At 34.3% G+C, this 15,932-nt stretch overlaps 1 protein-coding gene across 8 annotated transcripts in view; it reads left to right on the top strand.

Moving 5' to 3' along the window:
* PPP3CB (protein phosphatase 3 catalytic subunit beta) overlaps positions 1 to 15,932 on the top strand; it is a 43,517-nt gene that overhangs the window by 390 nt on the left and 27,195 nt on the right. For all 8 annotated transcript variants that reach the window (XM_032470339.1, XM_032470331.1, XM_032470336.1 and 5 more), the window contains exons 2-4: positions 11,159 to 11,359; positions 12,062 to 12,186; positions 14,697 to 14,808. In XM_032470339.1, coding sequence (XP_032326230.1) covers positions 11,159 to 11,359; positions 12,062 to 12,186; positions 14,697 to 14,808 — 438 coding nt within the window. The remainder of the gene's footprint in view (positions 1 to 11,158; positions 11,360 to 12,061; positions 12,187 to 14,696; positions 14,809 to 15,932) is intronic.

Genomic DNA, 15,932 nt, shown 5'->3' on the forward strand with positions numbered 1-15,932 from the left:
GCTTGCCTTCAGACCAGGGCGGGGGTTTCGCTCTCGAGGTCTCCTAGCCGAAGGGGTGAGGCTGCTAGCCTCAGTGAGCCCCTTTCTTTTCCTACTCGGCCTGTCAAAGCGGCCCAGAGGCCGCGATTAGCTTCCTGCACCGCGACAGCTGCACGCCTGGCTTGCCGGCGCGGACCGAGGGGCTCGGAGACCTTCAGCCACGCGGGGCCAGGCGATGAGCAGTCAGAAATCACCTCGGCTTTGGCCCACGCGTGCTCCCCAGTGACAGCCGTACGGCCCATTCGCGCCTAGTTAGCGCCAGCCGCAGGGGTTCGCGCTCGGCCGAGCGGTGTCACCTCGCGCGGAAATCGGGGGGACCGTATGGGATTGGACAAGGGTGAAAGGACGAGCCGGAATTTGGGGGCCCCGGCTTTACGTGCAGAACAGATAGAGAAAAGGCAGCAGAAAAGAAAAAAGCCTCCTGGATGGGAAGAAGCATTTACTTAGAAAACACTGGTCAGAGGCCAAAAGGGGTTACCCCTCCCCTGCAGGCAGACACCTACACACTCCTCCTAGAAGAAAAAGTTAATATTTCTCAGCTGGCGCAGAATTTATGGATGTTGAACGACAACAGGTCAACAGATTAAATTAGAGAAATGAAGGCTAATTGAGAGTTACTTAAGATTTCCTTGCTCTCTCGGAGAGCCCATCAACTTCAAACACTGCTGTGGAGGTGAAAAACATAATTTGAAAGGATTTTTCTTTACCATTTAGCTTGGTCAATAAATTGAAATCACTTTAGAATAAAGTTTTCTTTATTGTATCACGTTTATTTTTGAAAGATGGATACTTTATTTGTTTTATTTATTTTTCATTCAGCTTCTCAAATATACTGGCACAATGTTTAAGTAACTGTTAGCCCAGTTTTGGAAATCTGACTAGACCTGTTTCCATTAAAATATTTATAAACAAGAAAAACTTCCTTTGTGGTTTTTTAATTTAAATTTTTCAATTTGAGCCTCCTTTAATAACAACACTGATTTGCATCTAGGCTTATGTAGATAATTTTTAAAACTTAGTAGTTATCTATTTGGGCCAGGCATTGGAATGAGCTGCATAAAGAGTTCATGGAATCCTTGTCCTGAGAAATCTTTTTAAAAAGAGAAAGAAAAAAGATTGGTAGTTCAGGTATTCATCCTATCATGAAATCCTGAAGTTTTGTAGGGGTTGGGAGTAGGAGACATAGGCTGCCTCTTCATTTTTTGACTGTATACCTGTGCTATATGTTAATTTCCCTGGGCACTTTCCACTCTACAATTAGATGGGACAACCAGTCACATCCTTGAACAGTGATTTAATGGTATCCTTATGCTTGTGAATCTACTTGTTTTTTGTCACATATGTGGTAATATTCGTCCTGTACTGCTTAATACAGTAAGAATACGATTCTAAACATAAGGCATATTCCTTAAGGGTGAGTTGTGAATGCAAGACACAGTCATGTTTGCAGTTTATTGATATGGAATAAAAGTTGTTCGATTTAGGTAAACAGGAGTTTGTTGGTATAGAAAAATTATAGTTAAGTAGAGCTCATGGATATAAGATCTCATGTGCTTAGTAGTACATTCTTAAAGACAGCTTTCATTTCTTTATATAATGTGTTAGGCAATGAAATGACTGATATGGACCACATGCTTAGAGATGGTGTTTAACAGACTAGTTTGCGTGGCTCATGGATTCTCATCTCTGGCTGCCTTGGAAGTTACTGGGAAACAACCTTTCACACAGAAACATGCTTTTAGATTTCACCTTCAAGCTTCTTTTCTTGCCTTCCTCATTCAATAATTGTGCTATAGTGTTGCACTTGATGACAAAGAACACCAGTTTCCTGAAGATATATGACCACAGTGCTATTTCAGCTTAAGTTTAACATGTTAAAATCCAGATTTCTTTTAAGTCCAGTATGTGCTAGTTTGGCTTCTGTACCATTTCATAGTAGTAATGTTACGGAGACCATCATTGGCATTGAATATAAAAAGTCTTTTACTACCTGAAAGTTTTCTTTCTTGTCTCTAAATTTTATGCTTTTACACTTTTAGTAGGGAGGCCTATATTTTATGGTCATACAGGTTTTCAAGGGAAAATGTATCTTTTTGTGTTTAGTAACAGATGAAATTCACTTCATGTGAAGTTTGAGATCTTGGAATACTGCACGTGATTCATGTATAAATTATCTATTCACTAAAATCATCGGTGGTAATTCCATATCACAGATTATGGTTGATTAGTTTTCCTGGTTAGTTAAAGCAGTTCAGTTCTGAGCCTACTCCAGCTGCTGGCTCTGGTCAGATTCTTCTGTTTGAAAGTTGATGTAGCCCACGTGGTTTAGGTGAGATAACATGCCCTCTTAACTATTTTCTGTCAAGCATTTTTCTATCGTTAGCTCAGATAAGAAATTGGAAATAAGAAAACAGAAACAAACGAGGAAAAACAGCTAATTATATCTGCTTGAGTGCTTTACTGCCACATCAGCAAAATTGGTGTGGCTAATAAAACCTGAAACCTTAAACTTACATATATTGCATCCCCGGAAATTTACTTGACCTGAATTGTCCAGCTACTTCCTTTTCTTTCTAGATACTTTAAAAATAAAAAAATAAAAAACTTTTTTTTTTTTAAATAAAGATACTGGGGGTTGAACCCAGAACCTCATGCATGCTAAGCATGTACTCTTACCACTAACATATTCCCCACCCTCCTTTAAAAATGTACTTTTTGCTCTATAGACAAACTCCCAGATTTGTAAAACTAGATTATCCCTTGAGATTATTAAATGTATTAGTCTTGATACACAAATTGACCTTTATAACTTGCAGTGCATTGTCTATGTAATATTTATGTTCTTTTTAGCACCCACAGTGTGACTCACTTTCTTTTGCATTCAACATGTTTTCTTTATTTCCCAGGTTATATTAACCTTATCGTTTCAGTTACTGGACTCTCAGGATTGAACCAAAATGCTGAAGTGTGTGTGTTGTTAAGTTTTTTAAGCTGTTATATATATGATGGGCAGCCTTATGATTCATTTAGGTTCTGTTGCCAGCTGCCCTGCTTATCTCTCTGAGGTCATTTGGCTAAAGTGTTTTCCAGTACCTTAGCTTTATTAGGATTGCTTATTTTCATTACAGATTTGTAGATGACTCGCATTGGTCTTGGGGTCACATAGCTACTTAAGTGTTTTTTACTAGTTCTTTTTCATGATGTTTTAAAGCAACTTGAATTTTAATTTTTGCTTACAAAATCTATTTTGTAGACTTACCTATCTAAAAAAGATGACCCTGAAAATGATATTTCTTTTTCTTTCCACCCTCATTAAGCTGTTTAGTATGCTTACTAAAATAAATCTTCAGTACCATGTGTCCTAGAGAAAGCAGAGGAACAGAGAATATTGTGTGTGTGTGTGTGTGTGTGTGTGTGTGTGTGTGTGTGTGTGAAAAAGAGCGTGAGAGGGAAAGAGAACACTGTGGTAACAAGTCATCTTAGAACGAAAATGCCAGGGAAGAAATACAGCTGCTCAGTAGTGAGGCAAAAGCTTCAGGTTCCGAAGTTATTGAATGAATTGGTGTAAGGAAAAGTTTGGTGAAAGATTCTTGGTTTATTAGATGAAGTGTGTTTTAGTGCCAATCATATGACTTGATTTCATCATAAAATGTTTGTTTATATACAGAGATTAAATAAGCTAAAGCTCATTGGCATACTTGTAGGTAGAATTTACTTTGGAAGTTCAGAGTTATCAAATAGCAAATATTTAATGCTTGCTGTATAGCTAAAAGGTAAGGAAACAGAAGTATAAAAGCTAAAATACAATCTTGGTCCTTGGGGAAATAAGTAGTCATGAAGGGTTAATTATTTATGTCATAAGGCTGGGTGTGATTAATAATTGCCAGATAAATGGCAGATCTGGGGAGTTGAGTTCAAAAGAGGGAGTGATGTCTCTGGACTGGAGTGGTCTAGGAGAAAAGAGGCCTTGAATGATGGGTAGGATTCAAATAGGCAGGAGATTGGGACCATTTATTTGTACAACATTTACGGAGTTCCTGCTTAGTACCAGACCTTATATTAGGCATTAAGGAGACAGAATTAAATTTGATATATTATGATAGATTCTCTTGGAAGCAATCTAGTGGGGGAGACATTATTGCAAATAAATTGATATAATGAATTAGGTACAAAGTGCTCCTGGAGCTGTAAAGAAGGAATTGACCGTCTTACTTGGAGAGACTCTAAGCTTCACTTAAAGGATTATGTTTTGAGATGAGCCTTGAAGGATAAGTAGAATTTCTCCAGATAGAAGGTAGGGCTGCAGCAGAGAAAATATTTTCTGGTAGAGAAGACAGCAGCAGCAAGACACAGAGGTTGAAAAAAGCATGAAATGTGTGGTAGTGTTGTGTAAAGTTCTGGCAAGGAGTAGCAGGAGATGAAGTTGGAAAGGATATTTTGTACACCAAGTTGAGGATCTGAAACTTAAACTAATAAGCAGTATAGCCTTTAGATGGTTAAGGCTCTGGAGTCAGACTGCTTGGATTTGAATCCTAGTTCTACCTTAATAACCTTTTCTCTGAAGACAAGATACTTAATATCACCAACCCTCAATTTTCTCATCTGCAAAATAGAGTTAATAAAATATTATTATGGGATTTTTGAAGAATTAATAGAGACAGTTCATATAAAATTTGTACCACAGTGCTTGGCACATAATAATCAATGATAGCCATCACCATAATTATTATTGAAGGTTTTAAAGTAGATCTTGGTTTTTGAAAGCTAACGTAACATTGTGTAGAACAAAATACTAGAATGGGAGAGGCTTAAATCAAAGTGTCAGAATATTAATGAGGTAGTGCAGGTGCAGAATGACCATGGCATGAATTAAGAGAAAGACAGAAACCAGATGTGACACAAATTCTGAGTGATATTAGAAAGTAGATATATTGGATCAGTGACTGGGTATGAGAATGAAACAGGTGAAAGAGCAAGCCTTTTTAAGAAAACAGTTTTTCTTGCTTTCGTGATTGTTTAAATTGAGCAAATGTAGTTGGAGTCAAAGATTGGAGTGATACTTAAGAGGCTGGGAATGGTTAGGGTAAGAAGGACTTTGAAAATAAATTCAGGCTTTTTTTCTCGTTTTTTCTTTAGTCCTTAAACTTCTCCAAATTTTTGAGTAGGTTAATCTAGCTGTGCTTTGTACAATCAAGGGAGTGGAAAAATAGGACGTGGTTAGATTTTTCTAGTACACAAATGATAAGAACTTGAACTAGCATTGCAGCAATGGAGATGTAAAAAAAAAAAAAAAAGAGACAGAGAATTTGAAGAATCATTAGGACTTGGAGTCCAGAAAGAGAATGATAACCAAAATTTTAAGTTTGAGAGACAGAGAATGATGATACCATAACAAAAATAAGCCAGGAAGGGGAACCAATTCTGAGGGAAAGATACTACATTCAAAAGACCACCACAAATTAAAAGGAACCCAAGGGATACCTGGAACATTTGAAGACAGTGCTGTAGAATTTATTGAATCTTTCCTTAGAGCATGTGGCCAGTGCCTGCTTCTACCCTGGCAACTAATGGATTATACTATTTTTCATGATGAGAAGACTTTTGTTGACTCTTTTAGTCAGAAGAGCATTATCATTATATTGGTATAAGACAAATGGTATTGGAGTAGCATTCTGAAGACATCAATTTCAATCACAGCTCTACTCCTTATGAGAGCCATTTAACTTATCTAAACCTGTTATCCCATTTGTGAAATTGAGATAAAACTTGCCATACCAAACTCACAGGATGTCTCTGAAAATCATATAGGATTATGTATGTGAAAGCACTTTGTAAAGTGTAAATGAAGCACTATAAAATATTGTTATGGCTACATAAATTAGTGTAAAGATAAGCAGTATTTTAGAAATAATAACTGATATATCATTAATTCAGTAAACATTCATTAGTTTGATGTTCTATGTTCTAATCATTAGCTATGTAGAGATAAAAAATAGCTTTCCCTTCAGGAGCTCATAAGCTTGTGGGGGAGACAGATGCTTACAATACAGTTTGTAAGTGACATGATGTGGGTATGCATCATATGCTTTGCTATGGGACCACAAAGAGGAGGCACCATTAACTTAGCCTGGAAATGGGAGAAGTTTTCAAGAATTGGAATGCTGAAATGAAATGAGGTTTAAGGACAAGGAGAAGTTAGACAAAAGGTGGGAATAGTGTACCCCCAAACAATACAGTGTGCACAATACAGAGATTTTTTTAAAGTGATGTAATTTCAAAAATGAAAATAAAACGGAGTATAGAATGTGTCTGGAATATGAGTGGCAGAAGGTGAAGGTTGGAAATGTAGGCAAGGGTCAGATCACAAGGGATCTCATATGACATGTTAAGATACAGAATTTGAGTTTTATGTGATGAATTCAATCTTAAAACAGGAGAACGTTGAGATTTGAATTTTAAAGAGAATATTCTGAGTTACTGTGGAGCATGGGCAAAATTGAAAAAATTTTAGTAATTTTAGGGGGAAAAAAGGTCCTTATTCAGTGTCTTTGGACCAAAGGAACAAAAATAGATCAGAGAATTATTTAGGACCTGTTGGCCATGTTTAGGGTGAGGAAGAAAGAGACTTCTAGGATAATTTCCGGATGTGTAACTATGTTAGTGATAGAGGGAAAGACCATACATTAAGTTTTGGACATGTTAAGGTATCTATCTAACATCCAAGTGGAGATATTTGACAGTTTAATAAGGATCTGGAGTTTAGTGGCAGGGTCTGTACTGAATAATATATTTGGGAGTCCACAAAATATAGATTTTAGTTGAAGCTGTGGTTATAAATGAGTGTGATATGAGGGCCAAGGACGGAATCCGAGGACACACACTGTCATAAGATCATGAAAAGGACTAGAAGTTCATGAAGTAAGCTGATTAGGTATGACCAGAGAATTAAGAGAAAAGCCAGGGGAGTGATTTGAAGAACCCAAAAGAGGAGAGAGTTACAAGATAGAGAAATAGTGCAGAAGTCAGATAAATGTAGATTGAGGAAAACTGACAAAAGGGTGATAAAATGAAGATATCCACTGTAGATTACTATTTCAAGAAGCTTATTTGTAAAATAAGGGATATATATATATACAGCAGAAACAGAGATGAGGAGTGAGGGAGAGTTGCTTATTTGAGTTGTTTTTAAGATCATAGAGACTTAAGTATAGTTGCCTCTCTGTATCCTTGGGGGATTAGTTCCAGAACACCCCTCCCCATTCCAAAATCGTGGATGCTGAAGTCCCTTATGTAAGGGTTTAGTATTGGCATATAACCTGCCCACATCCTTTAAACATATACTTTAAATCATCTCTAAATTACTTATAATACCTAATACAGTGCAAATGCTATGTAAATAGTTGCTAGAGAGGCAAATTCAAATTTTGCTTCTTAGGACTTTCTGGAATTTTATTTTTTAAATATTTTCTATCTGTAGTTAATTGAATCCATACATGAGAATCTGTGGTTATGGAGGGTTGACTATTTGTCTGCTCTAAGGAAGGATCCAATAGTGAGTCAGAGGCAAGAGAAACAGAATAGGGGCATGGATGGGGTGAGAGGGTGATTGAAGATAAAAGGTTGGAGGAGTGGGATTCAGAGCACAGTAGAATGTTTTATACTGCATGAGAGGAATGCCTCTTTCTTGTGATAGGAAAAAATGTAAAAATGAATACTGCCGTGGATGTGGTTAGAAAGGGGTAAAAATGTGAAATTTGGTTTGGGGGCCTCCATCTTCTCTGAAATTGGATGCAAAGTTGATTACTGAGTAAGAGATAAAGTAAGTGAAGGGTTCAGGGAAGATGTGACCATTTAAAATCTCCACTGAGGAGAGTGGGAGAAGACACAGACTAGAATGTTTAATAGGATTGCTGGCAAGTGCCAATGACCAACTAAGTTTGAGACCATGAATTTGTAGTAGTACTGAGCTATTTTGATGATTTTATACTTAGCATCCAAGTTAGAAGGTAACTCATCCAAGAATTGGAGTTTTGCGAGTAGGACAAAAGGACAAAACAATTCAGGATGTTGTTTAAAAAGTTGGTAGGTGGTGGAATAACTTCAAAACTGTAGGAAGCAGAGGTATCCAGAAGGGGATTGATTAGGAGAGAAAACTTTATAACCTGAGAATAGATGGAAATGCTTTTAAAGTACCTTAGGTGTTGCAAAACAGTAGTAGTTGAGAATATTAATTTTTGATGAAAAAAATGTAGCCCTCTATTGACCAACAAAGTCAGTAATTAACTGCCTGTTAGGCAACAAATGCTGTTTGGTCAGTTTTCTTTTGCTTAGTCAGATCACATTCTGTGTCTCCTTTCTCTAGCTTCCGAAGAGTACATGCCTTTTGCATCTTACTTTCTTATTTACTGATACATTAAATCATATTCTTTTGAAACTCACTCTTCTCCACTTTTAGTGTTGTGTGGTTAGAACAAGAGTGATCGTTACTTTCCTTCTATTTTTATCTATGGTGGCATTTCTTCACCCCTCAACCTGTGCCCATTCCTTTAAAGAGACCCCAGCGGGTCTTGAAATGTAAAAGTATGCCTTGAGTTGAAAAAGAAGTGAAAAAGCATAGGTCTGGAGGCAGTTGATACTTTTTTTTTCTCCAGATGAATAAAGACATTCTGGCTCTTGGTTAAAGAGGGGCAATACTTCAGTGTGACCTTCAGTGGGGCTTTGACAACGTGCATGAAAATGTGCAGTACCTTGGGTGACTGGCTGAGTCAGGAGGAGGGGGATGGTCTCCTAGATGGATTTTTAGGAAGTTCTATATTTTGAACAAAATTCAGCCATTGGTGGAATTAGGTTGTTGGTTATTAGGAAGTATACATAATCTAGAATGCAGCATCTTAAACAGTATTTCTTTTCCTGAATAGAGTGATAAAAAAATTCTCTTGGCCTGATGAGAAAAATATGATCCCGTCTTGATCTCAGAAATTTGTATTTAAGAGATATTTAAACTCATTTTTATAATGTCTCAAAAGTAATTTTTGATTTATTTAGTAATCAGTTATTAATTTTGGTAATTTTTAAACAATTGGTTTACTGATAGGGGCAAATTTGGTTATAGCATATAGTATAATGGTTTGTTTAATCTTTAGTTGGAGAAAAACATACATTAACACAAGTTTTTAGTTTATTAGAATCTAGACATACTATATTTGGGGGAACAAAATGTATTTTAATCCCTTGTTCTAAGTGCAGTAAAAAGTTATTGTAGTAAGTGTGTTCTAACAAAGGGGAGAGAAAAGCATATTCAAGTTTCGTTGTACTAAGTGTCAAAAAAAAAAAAAAAAAAGAAAGCAAGAGGGATTGATGATTTCAAAGTCTTTTAGAAATGGTTGATATCCCTCTGCCTTAGTTCTTGTCTCACTTCTGAAGGATTGAGTTCTTCCTAAATTTTTTTTTCCTCCTGTGAGAATGTGGTTATTTATTATTATTTCTTAGGTAATTGATATAATTCTAACCCAGCCCCCTGTTTTTAGTTACTTTAAATTGAACTATGAAGAAGCAGTTGGTCCTATACTTCTCCAGTTGTCTATATAATAATTGATAATCACAGTGACAACCCTGAAACATTAAGGAAATACTATATACTATATGCCTGAGTATAAAGTGAGTTTAGTTATTTATTATTATTTCTTAGGTAATTGATATAATTCTAACCCAGCCCCCTGTTTTTAGTTACTTTAAATTGAACTATGAATAAGCAGTTCGTCCTGTGCTTTTCTGGTCATCTATATAATAATTGATAATCACAGTGATAACCCTGAAACATTAAGAAAATACTATATACTATATGCCTGAGTATAAAGTGAGTTTTTTCTAAAAATAGTTTTTATTTCAGAAAAGAGGGAGCTGCCTTACATTTGAGTCTGTATGTAGACTAGATTCTTATTATAAATTTCTCTCTTGCTTTCTTTATTTTGAAAAATGAAGTACTATTTGGTAAAGAGCCTAAAACTACTTCAGTCTAAGCAGATTTTGAATGTATAAAGAGGGTGTTTGTTGGATTCAGTAAAAAAGAAATAAAAAGTTTTAAGAAATATATTTTTCCTAGATACATGACCTCTAAACTGTGGTAGATGCCATTGAATATAGACCTTCATGTTTTCCATTCCATTTTACAAGTAACAGTTTAAAACAGTATAGTTGGTGATTACTTGTGGAAATTGTAAATATATACTACAGGAGTAAAAAGGCCAACTATTTCAGTAGTTAGACAAATGAAAACTGTGGTTTAGGAAAAATTTGCCATGATAGCATTCATTGTACATGTGTTCAAAAATTGCTGTATCTCAACTAAAGTGGAGATGAGGATTATTTGCTTTTGAAAATTGTGTTAGATGACTCAAAAAGTGAATCCAAAGGTAAGGAATATACTGATGTCGAAAATGTTTGTAAAGATTTTGAATGAAAGTGAAACGTGAAGGTAGGAGAAAAAACAGTATTTCAAAATTATTATTTATCAGTGTTTTTTATTTTGTATTTTTTAAAACATTTTTTATTGAGTTATAGTCAGTTTACAATGTTGTGTCAATATCAGTGTTATTTTAAATCTATATGTGCATCTAAATTAAATTTTGTAAGTAAGCATTTGGCTATTTATCTACCTCCCTAGAAGTTTCTATTCAAGTTTGCCAAAAGACACTGTTTTATATATTCTTATTAGGAACATGGTGGATTATTATATTTGGGATTTCTTTCTATTCAAACTTATGTGGTATTAAGTTATATTTATTGTATTTCATTTAAGATGAAAAGTGTATAATATCCTTTGAGAGTTCTGCCAAAAAGTGTTTTGGTATAAAGAAAAAAAGCTTTAGTTATCCTGAAAGAACTTTTAATTTTGTGAGACAATTCATTTTCCTAATAATTCTCATGTTATATATAGATTATTACAAAGTATAATTTGACTACTCTTTTTAAAAGCTTTTTAAAAATTAACATCTGTATCAAGTAAATGAAGAAGAAACAGCTTTTCAGTTTATACTCTAATTTACCTAGATCCATTGATTAGTTTGTATGTTAATATATTAATAGTGATTTATTTTTTATTAATTAAAAAAAATTGCAGCTGTCCCTTTCCCCCCAACACATCGCTTGACATCTGAAGAAGTATTTGATATGGATGGGATACCCAGGGTTGATGTTCTGAAGAACCACTTAGTAAAAGAAGGTCGGGTAGATGAAGAAATTGCACTTAGAATTATCAATGAGGGTGCTGCCATTCTTCGGAGAGAGAAAACCATGATAGAAGTAGAGGCTCCAATTACAGGTACACTTATTTATGTTTTGGATATTATTTTTTTTACTACCCCATTATTTAGTTGCCTAAATATAAAGCTGTTTCCTCTTCATTCATATTGTATACTAAATTAAGATTACATGGGCATTATCTTGAATTTCCAGATTATTTTCTGTAACTTTTAAAGTTTTTGCCTGTTTTCAATGAATAAACATGATCCTAAATAATCCTGAGTGTAGAAGTTAGTCTAATATGTTTTTGTGAAGGTTCCATCAGTTGTGTTGGCCATAATTGAATTTGATTCAACAAATACTTACTTACTTTGCTCCCAGTCATTAGGGGCAAATACCTCAGTGCCATATCAGATATCAAAAATGGTCATTTAGAATTCAACAGAAAGTACTGAGTTAGAATAGAGATTTTACTGCCACCATTATAATTTTGTCATCCTATGGTACACATGCGTGGCTTCCTAAAGAGAAGCTTTATAAACTTAGGTGAAAATTTTGTCACTGGCTACAGATTTCATTATTGTTGTATCTTGTTCTAGATCTTGAGCACATGAACACTTGAGTACACATTATACCTATCATGACTCTTCTTTAATTACTTCCTTCTCTGACATTTCTTGATAGAATTTTACACTATCTCTTATGTAAAATAAATTAGAATTTAAGTAAAACTTGTTATTTCAGAGCTTTTTTTTCATATCTAATAATCTTCTTGTTTCAGTGTGTGGTGACATCCATGGCCAGTTTTTTGATCTGATGAAACTTTTTGAAGTAGGAGGATCACCTGCTAATACACGATACCTTTTTCTTGGTGATTATGTGGACAGAGGTTATTTTAGTATAGAGGTAATAATCATATACTGTCATTTGATTTGCTTTTAAGTGTTATCATAGATGATTTCCATTAACTTCTAATAAAATAAGTTCCTTAAATTACCTGTATTGGGTTCTTTTTAATACCTCTGCGTATTCTGAAGTTTTTAGGTAAAACTCCTATTTATTCCTCTTCTTTCTTGCAAATTATTATCTTAATTTTCTTTGTATTACTCTTTATGTAATTATAATTGCCATTTTTCCCAGTGGAAATTATAAGCAAACTGAGGGGTCTTTACTGCCCTGTTATCTAGTGGCCCTAAGGAGCTAGTGCTGTTTATCTCTCTTGCCCCTAAAGGCATTCACCCATGTGAAAAAAAGATTAATTGGATTTTTTCTGATTAAATGAAATATATTATAAAGCTTTTATTGCTTAAATCCTAGAGCTTCTGTCCCTCCTATAACTATTAAGACCAAGTATATCATATAGAATCTTTATGTGTTCTGAAAGTATTCATTTGTTTTATAAAAACTTAAGAGGCGTTAAAATGACCTGTTTATTATCACTTAACAGTAGATGGTTCTTTTTGCTCCTTTTGCTTTTCTCATTATATAAATTAAAATAAGCTAAATAGAGAACAATTTGTATTTTCTAATATATGTGTATCTTTCTCTCTTTTTTAAAAATGGAAATGGGATCATACTATAATGTTCTGTGACTTACTTTTTTCATAAATCCCTGTGCTGTGATGTCATTCCAGGTCAATAGTTATAAATTTCTAGCATCATTTTTAATAGCTGCATTATAGCCATCAGCTAAACAAATCAGTTAATTTATTTAGTCAGGTCCTTATAGTTAGACATTTAAGGTGTTCTCAGTTTTTTGCCATTACAAATGATGCTTTTAGTGAGCCATGTTATTTATACAGCTTTGTCTACTTGCCCAGTTATTTCTGTAGGACAAATTCTTAGAAGTAAAATTGCTGGGTAAAAGCTTTACAGATATGTGTTAGCATTTAACTTGTTTCAAGCATGTTTAAAGCACTTAACCCACACTAGTTAATCTTCACAACAATATTATGAGGTAAGTATTGTTATTTTATTCGCCTTATGAAGGTGCTGAGCTTGGAGAGGTTAATTTGCTCAAGGTTACGCTGTTAGTAAGTGGTTGAGCTAAGCAGTCTGACTCTAATCCTAGGCTATTAACCACCTCCCTCACTAGATATTGAATCCTTACCTGGTGAATCTCCTTCTCCAGTGTTTTCAGCCTCCTTTTTGAGGTATGCTAGGATCCTTAGTGGGGAAGGAAGACTAGGGCTCTGTCCACCTGAATTCCCTTGGGAATTTTATTATCTCAGTTCTTCCTTTCTTTCATAGTTTCATCGTCAGCCCCTCAATCTTCCCTCCAGGCTTCAAGAAAACCAGAAAATGGCCCTTCTTAAACAAAAAGATCAGGGGCCTTGACAGAAACAATAAAATAAACAATTTTAGGAAGCTTAGTTGGTAACTGAGTATGTTTTTGTTTTAGAGGTTTTGTAGCTGATTTTTAAAATATATTTTATTGTTATATAAGGAAAATAACAAAGAAAGTAAGCAAAGTGTTTAATAAGTATTTCCCTTTAATTTTTTTTCTTGTGAATAAAATGAAAATGTGAATTGTTACACATTTCAATATACCTTAACTTGTTAAAAATAAAGTTTGTTTTTTCTTTTTGTATATAATTATGTAAACCAAGCTTATTTCTATGTGAAATAAGCTTTTAACCAAATAAGTAAAATGTGCATCTGTCTTATGTTGTCTATTTAGAGAAAAATAGCTGCTGTACTGTTTTAATATTCTTTTTTATTTAAAAAATTATACTTTTTTTGAATCAGTTTAGATAATAAGCACCTACATTATGTAAGTCAACATTCATAATCAACCAAATAAACATAAAACATGGCTATTCCCTTCATTAGACAGCATGTCATAATGCTTAAGATGAGAGGATCAGAATCCTATCTCCATTACTCATAGGTTTTGTGATTTCAGACAAGTTACTTAAGCTCTTTGCTTCAGTTTCCTCATTTGTAAAATAGAGATAATATTACGTACTTCTTAGGGTTGTTTGAGGAATAAATGAGGGGCATTAAGTATATAGTGCTTGGCACATTGTAAGCACTCAATAAATGTTAGCTGCTATTATTTTTGACATTGTTGTTTTATTTATTGGTATACCTCAGGAGGAGACAAATCTGCTAGTGTTTTTTACAGCAAAAAGTCTGTAAATCTAAAGTAATTAAATAGATTATTTATTCAACAAATATTTATTGCTCTTCTACTATTTACTAGGTAATTTCTAGGAGTGGAGAATCAAAAGTTGAATAAGATGACAAAGTTCCTAATTTCATGGAGCTTATATTTTAGTAAGGGACAAAGAGAAAAAGATAAAGAGTAATAGAGATTGTAAGAGTAATAGGGTTAGAGAAAAAGAAGCAAGGATCAAACAACTTAGGTAAACAAAAATATAAGATTAATTCACTGGTGACATTTTCTTTTGTAGTGTGTCTTATATTTATGGGTCCTGAAGATTCTATACCCAAGCACATTATTTCTTCTGAGAGGCAACCATGAATGCAGACACCTTACTGAATATTTTACCTTTAAGCAGGAATGTGAGTACTACCATGAGAAATATTTTCACTTCCTCTGTATTCTTTTGGAGTGATGTGAGTAGTAGGAGTTTGAAGACTTTACAGTGCAACATTTCGGAACAGATTTTGTGTCCAAACATGTAAAGCTTTGAGGAAGATTGTCTAGAGTTTTCTAGTGTTTAATTTTATTCAGATGTTTTTATTTAAATAATTTCCTGCTAGGTTTGATTTTTACAGATGTACTTAGGAACAGTTTTGAATATAGTTTTTGTGTTAGAATTATTTTTTTAATAGGTAAAATAAAAACCAAAAGAAAAAATGTTGCACTGGAGATTTCTGTCCCCCAATATTGAGACATTCCCATGAAAATTCTTAATGAATTATTTACCCTGTCATTGTTATAGGTTGTTATAAACACACTATTAATGAATTGAAGGTCTTAACCAACAATGTTTACCTCATTTCTCTCTTAAGTTATTACAGCAGTGATAACCTATAAGCAACCATATGGTATAGAGCAGTGTTTGGCCTTTTTTCACACCTCATAGCTGTGTACTTGTTAATATTCATGTCTTCGAATTAAGATTTAAAATTAGAAATAATTTCAGAATTATTGAGACTCAAAATATGATCCAGTAAAGATCAGAGACTTCCAAAAACAGAAGGAAAGTTTAGTGATGGGTACTGGCAGAGGTGGCAAACTCATATAACTTCAAGGATCAGGTAGGTATCCTAAATGAATAGAAGATGAAACCTGGAAAGTGCATACTTGACCTAAAAGCAGTCATATTAAAATTTTTATTAAACCACAGTGTTGGAAAACAGGTCTGTCAGCAGACTACCAGTTTATAACCTTTAGTTGCTGGATATAGACTTCATCATATTTGAATGTTACAATATTAAAAAGGGAAATAAGAACTAAATTCTTTTTTCCCCTTAGGTAAGTAACAAACCATCCACCAAAATCCCACCAAAATCAAAATATACAGGAATTTAAAGGTATAAAGGAGCAAAAGAATGTATATGATATCTACTTAAAAATAGATGACAGTTTGGTTTGGTAGAGTCTGTCTTGTGTCATATTGGCTTCTTGCTTCACTGCCCTTATTAGACATTCATTGTAGACTAGAGGAAACCCTCTGTTC

The sequence above is a fragment of the Camelus ferus genome, chromosome 29 (assembly GCF_009834535.1).
Source record: "Camelus ferus isolate YT-003-E chromosome 29, BCGSAC_Cfer_1.0, whole genome shotgun sequence".
Lineage (NCBI taxonomy): Eukaryota > Metazoa > Chordata > Mammalia > Artiodactyla > Camelidae > Camelus > Camelus ferus.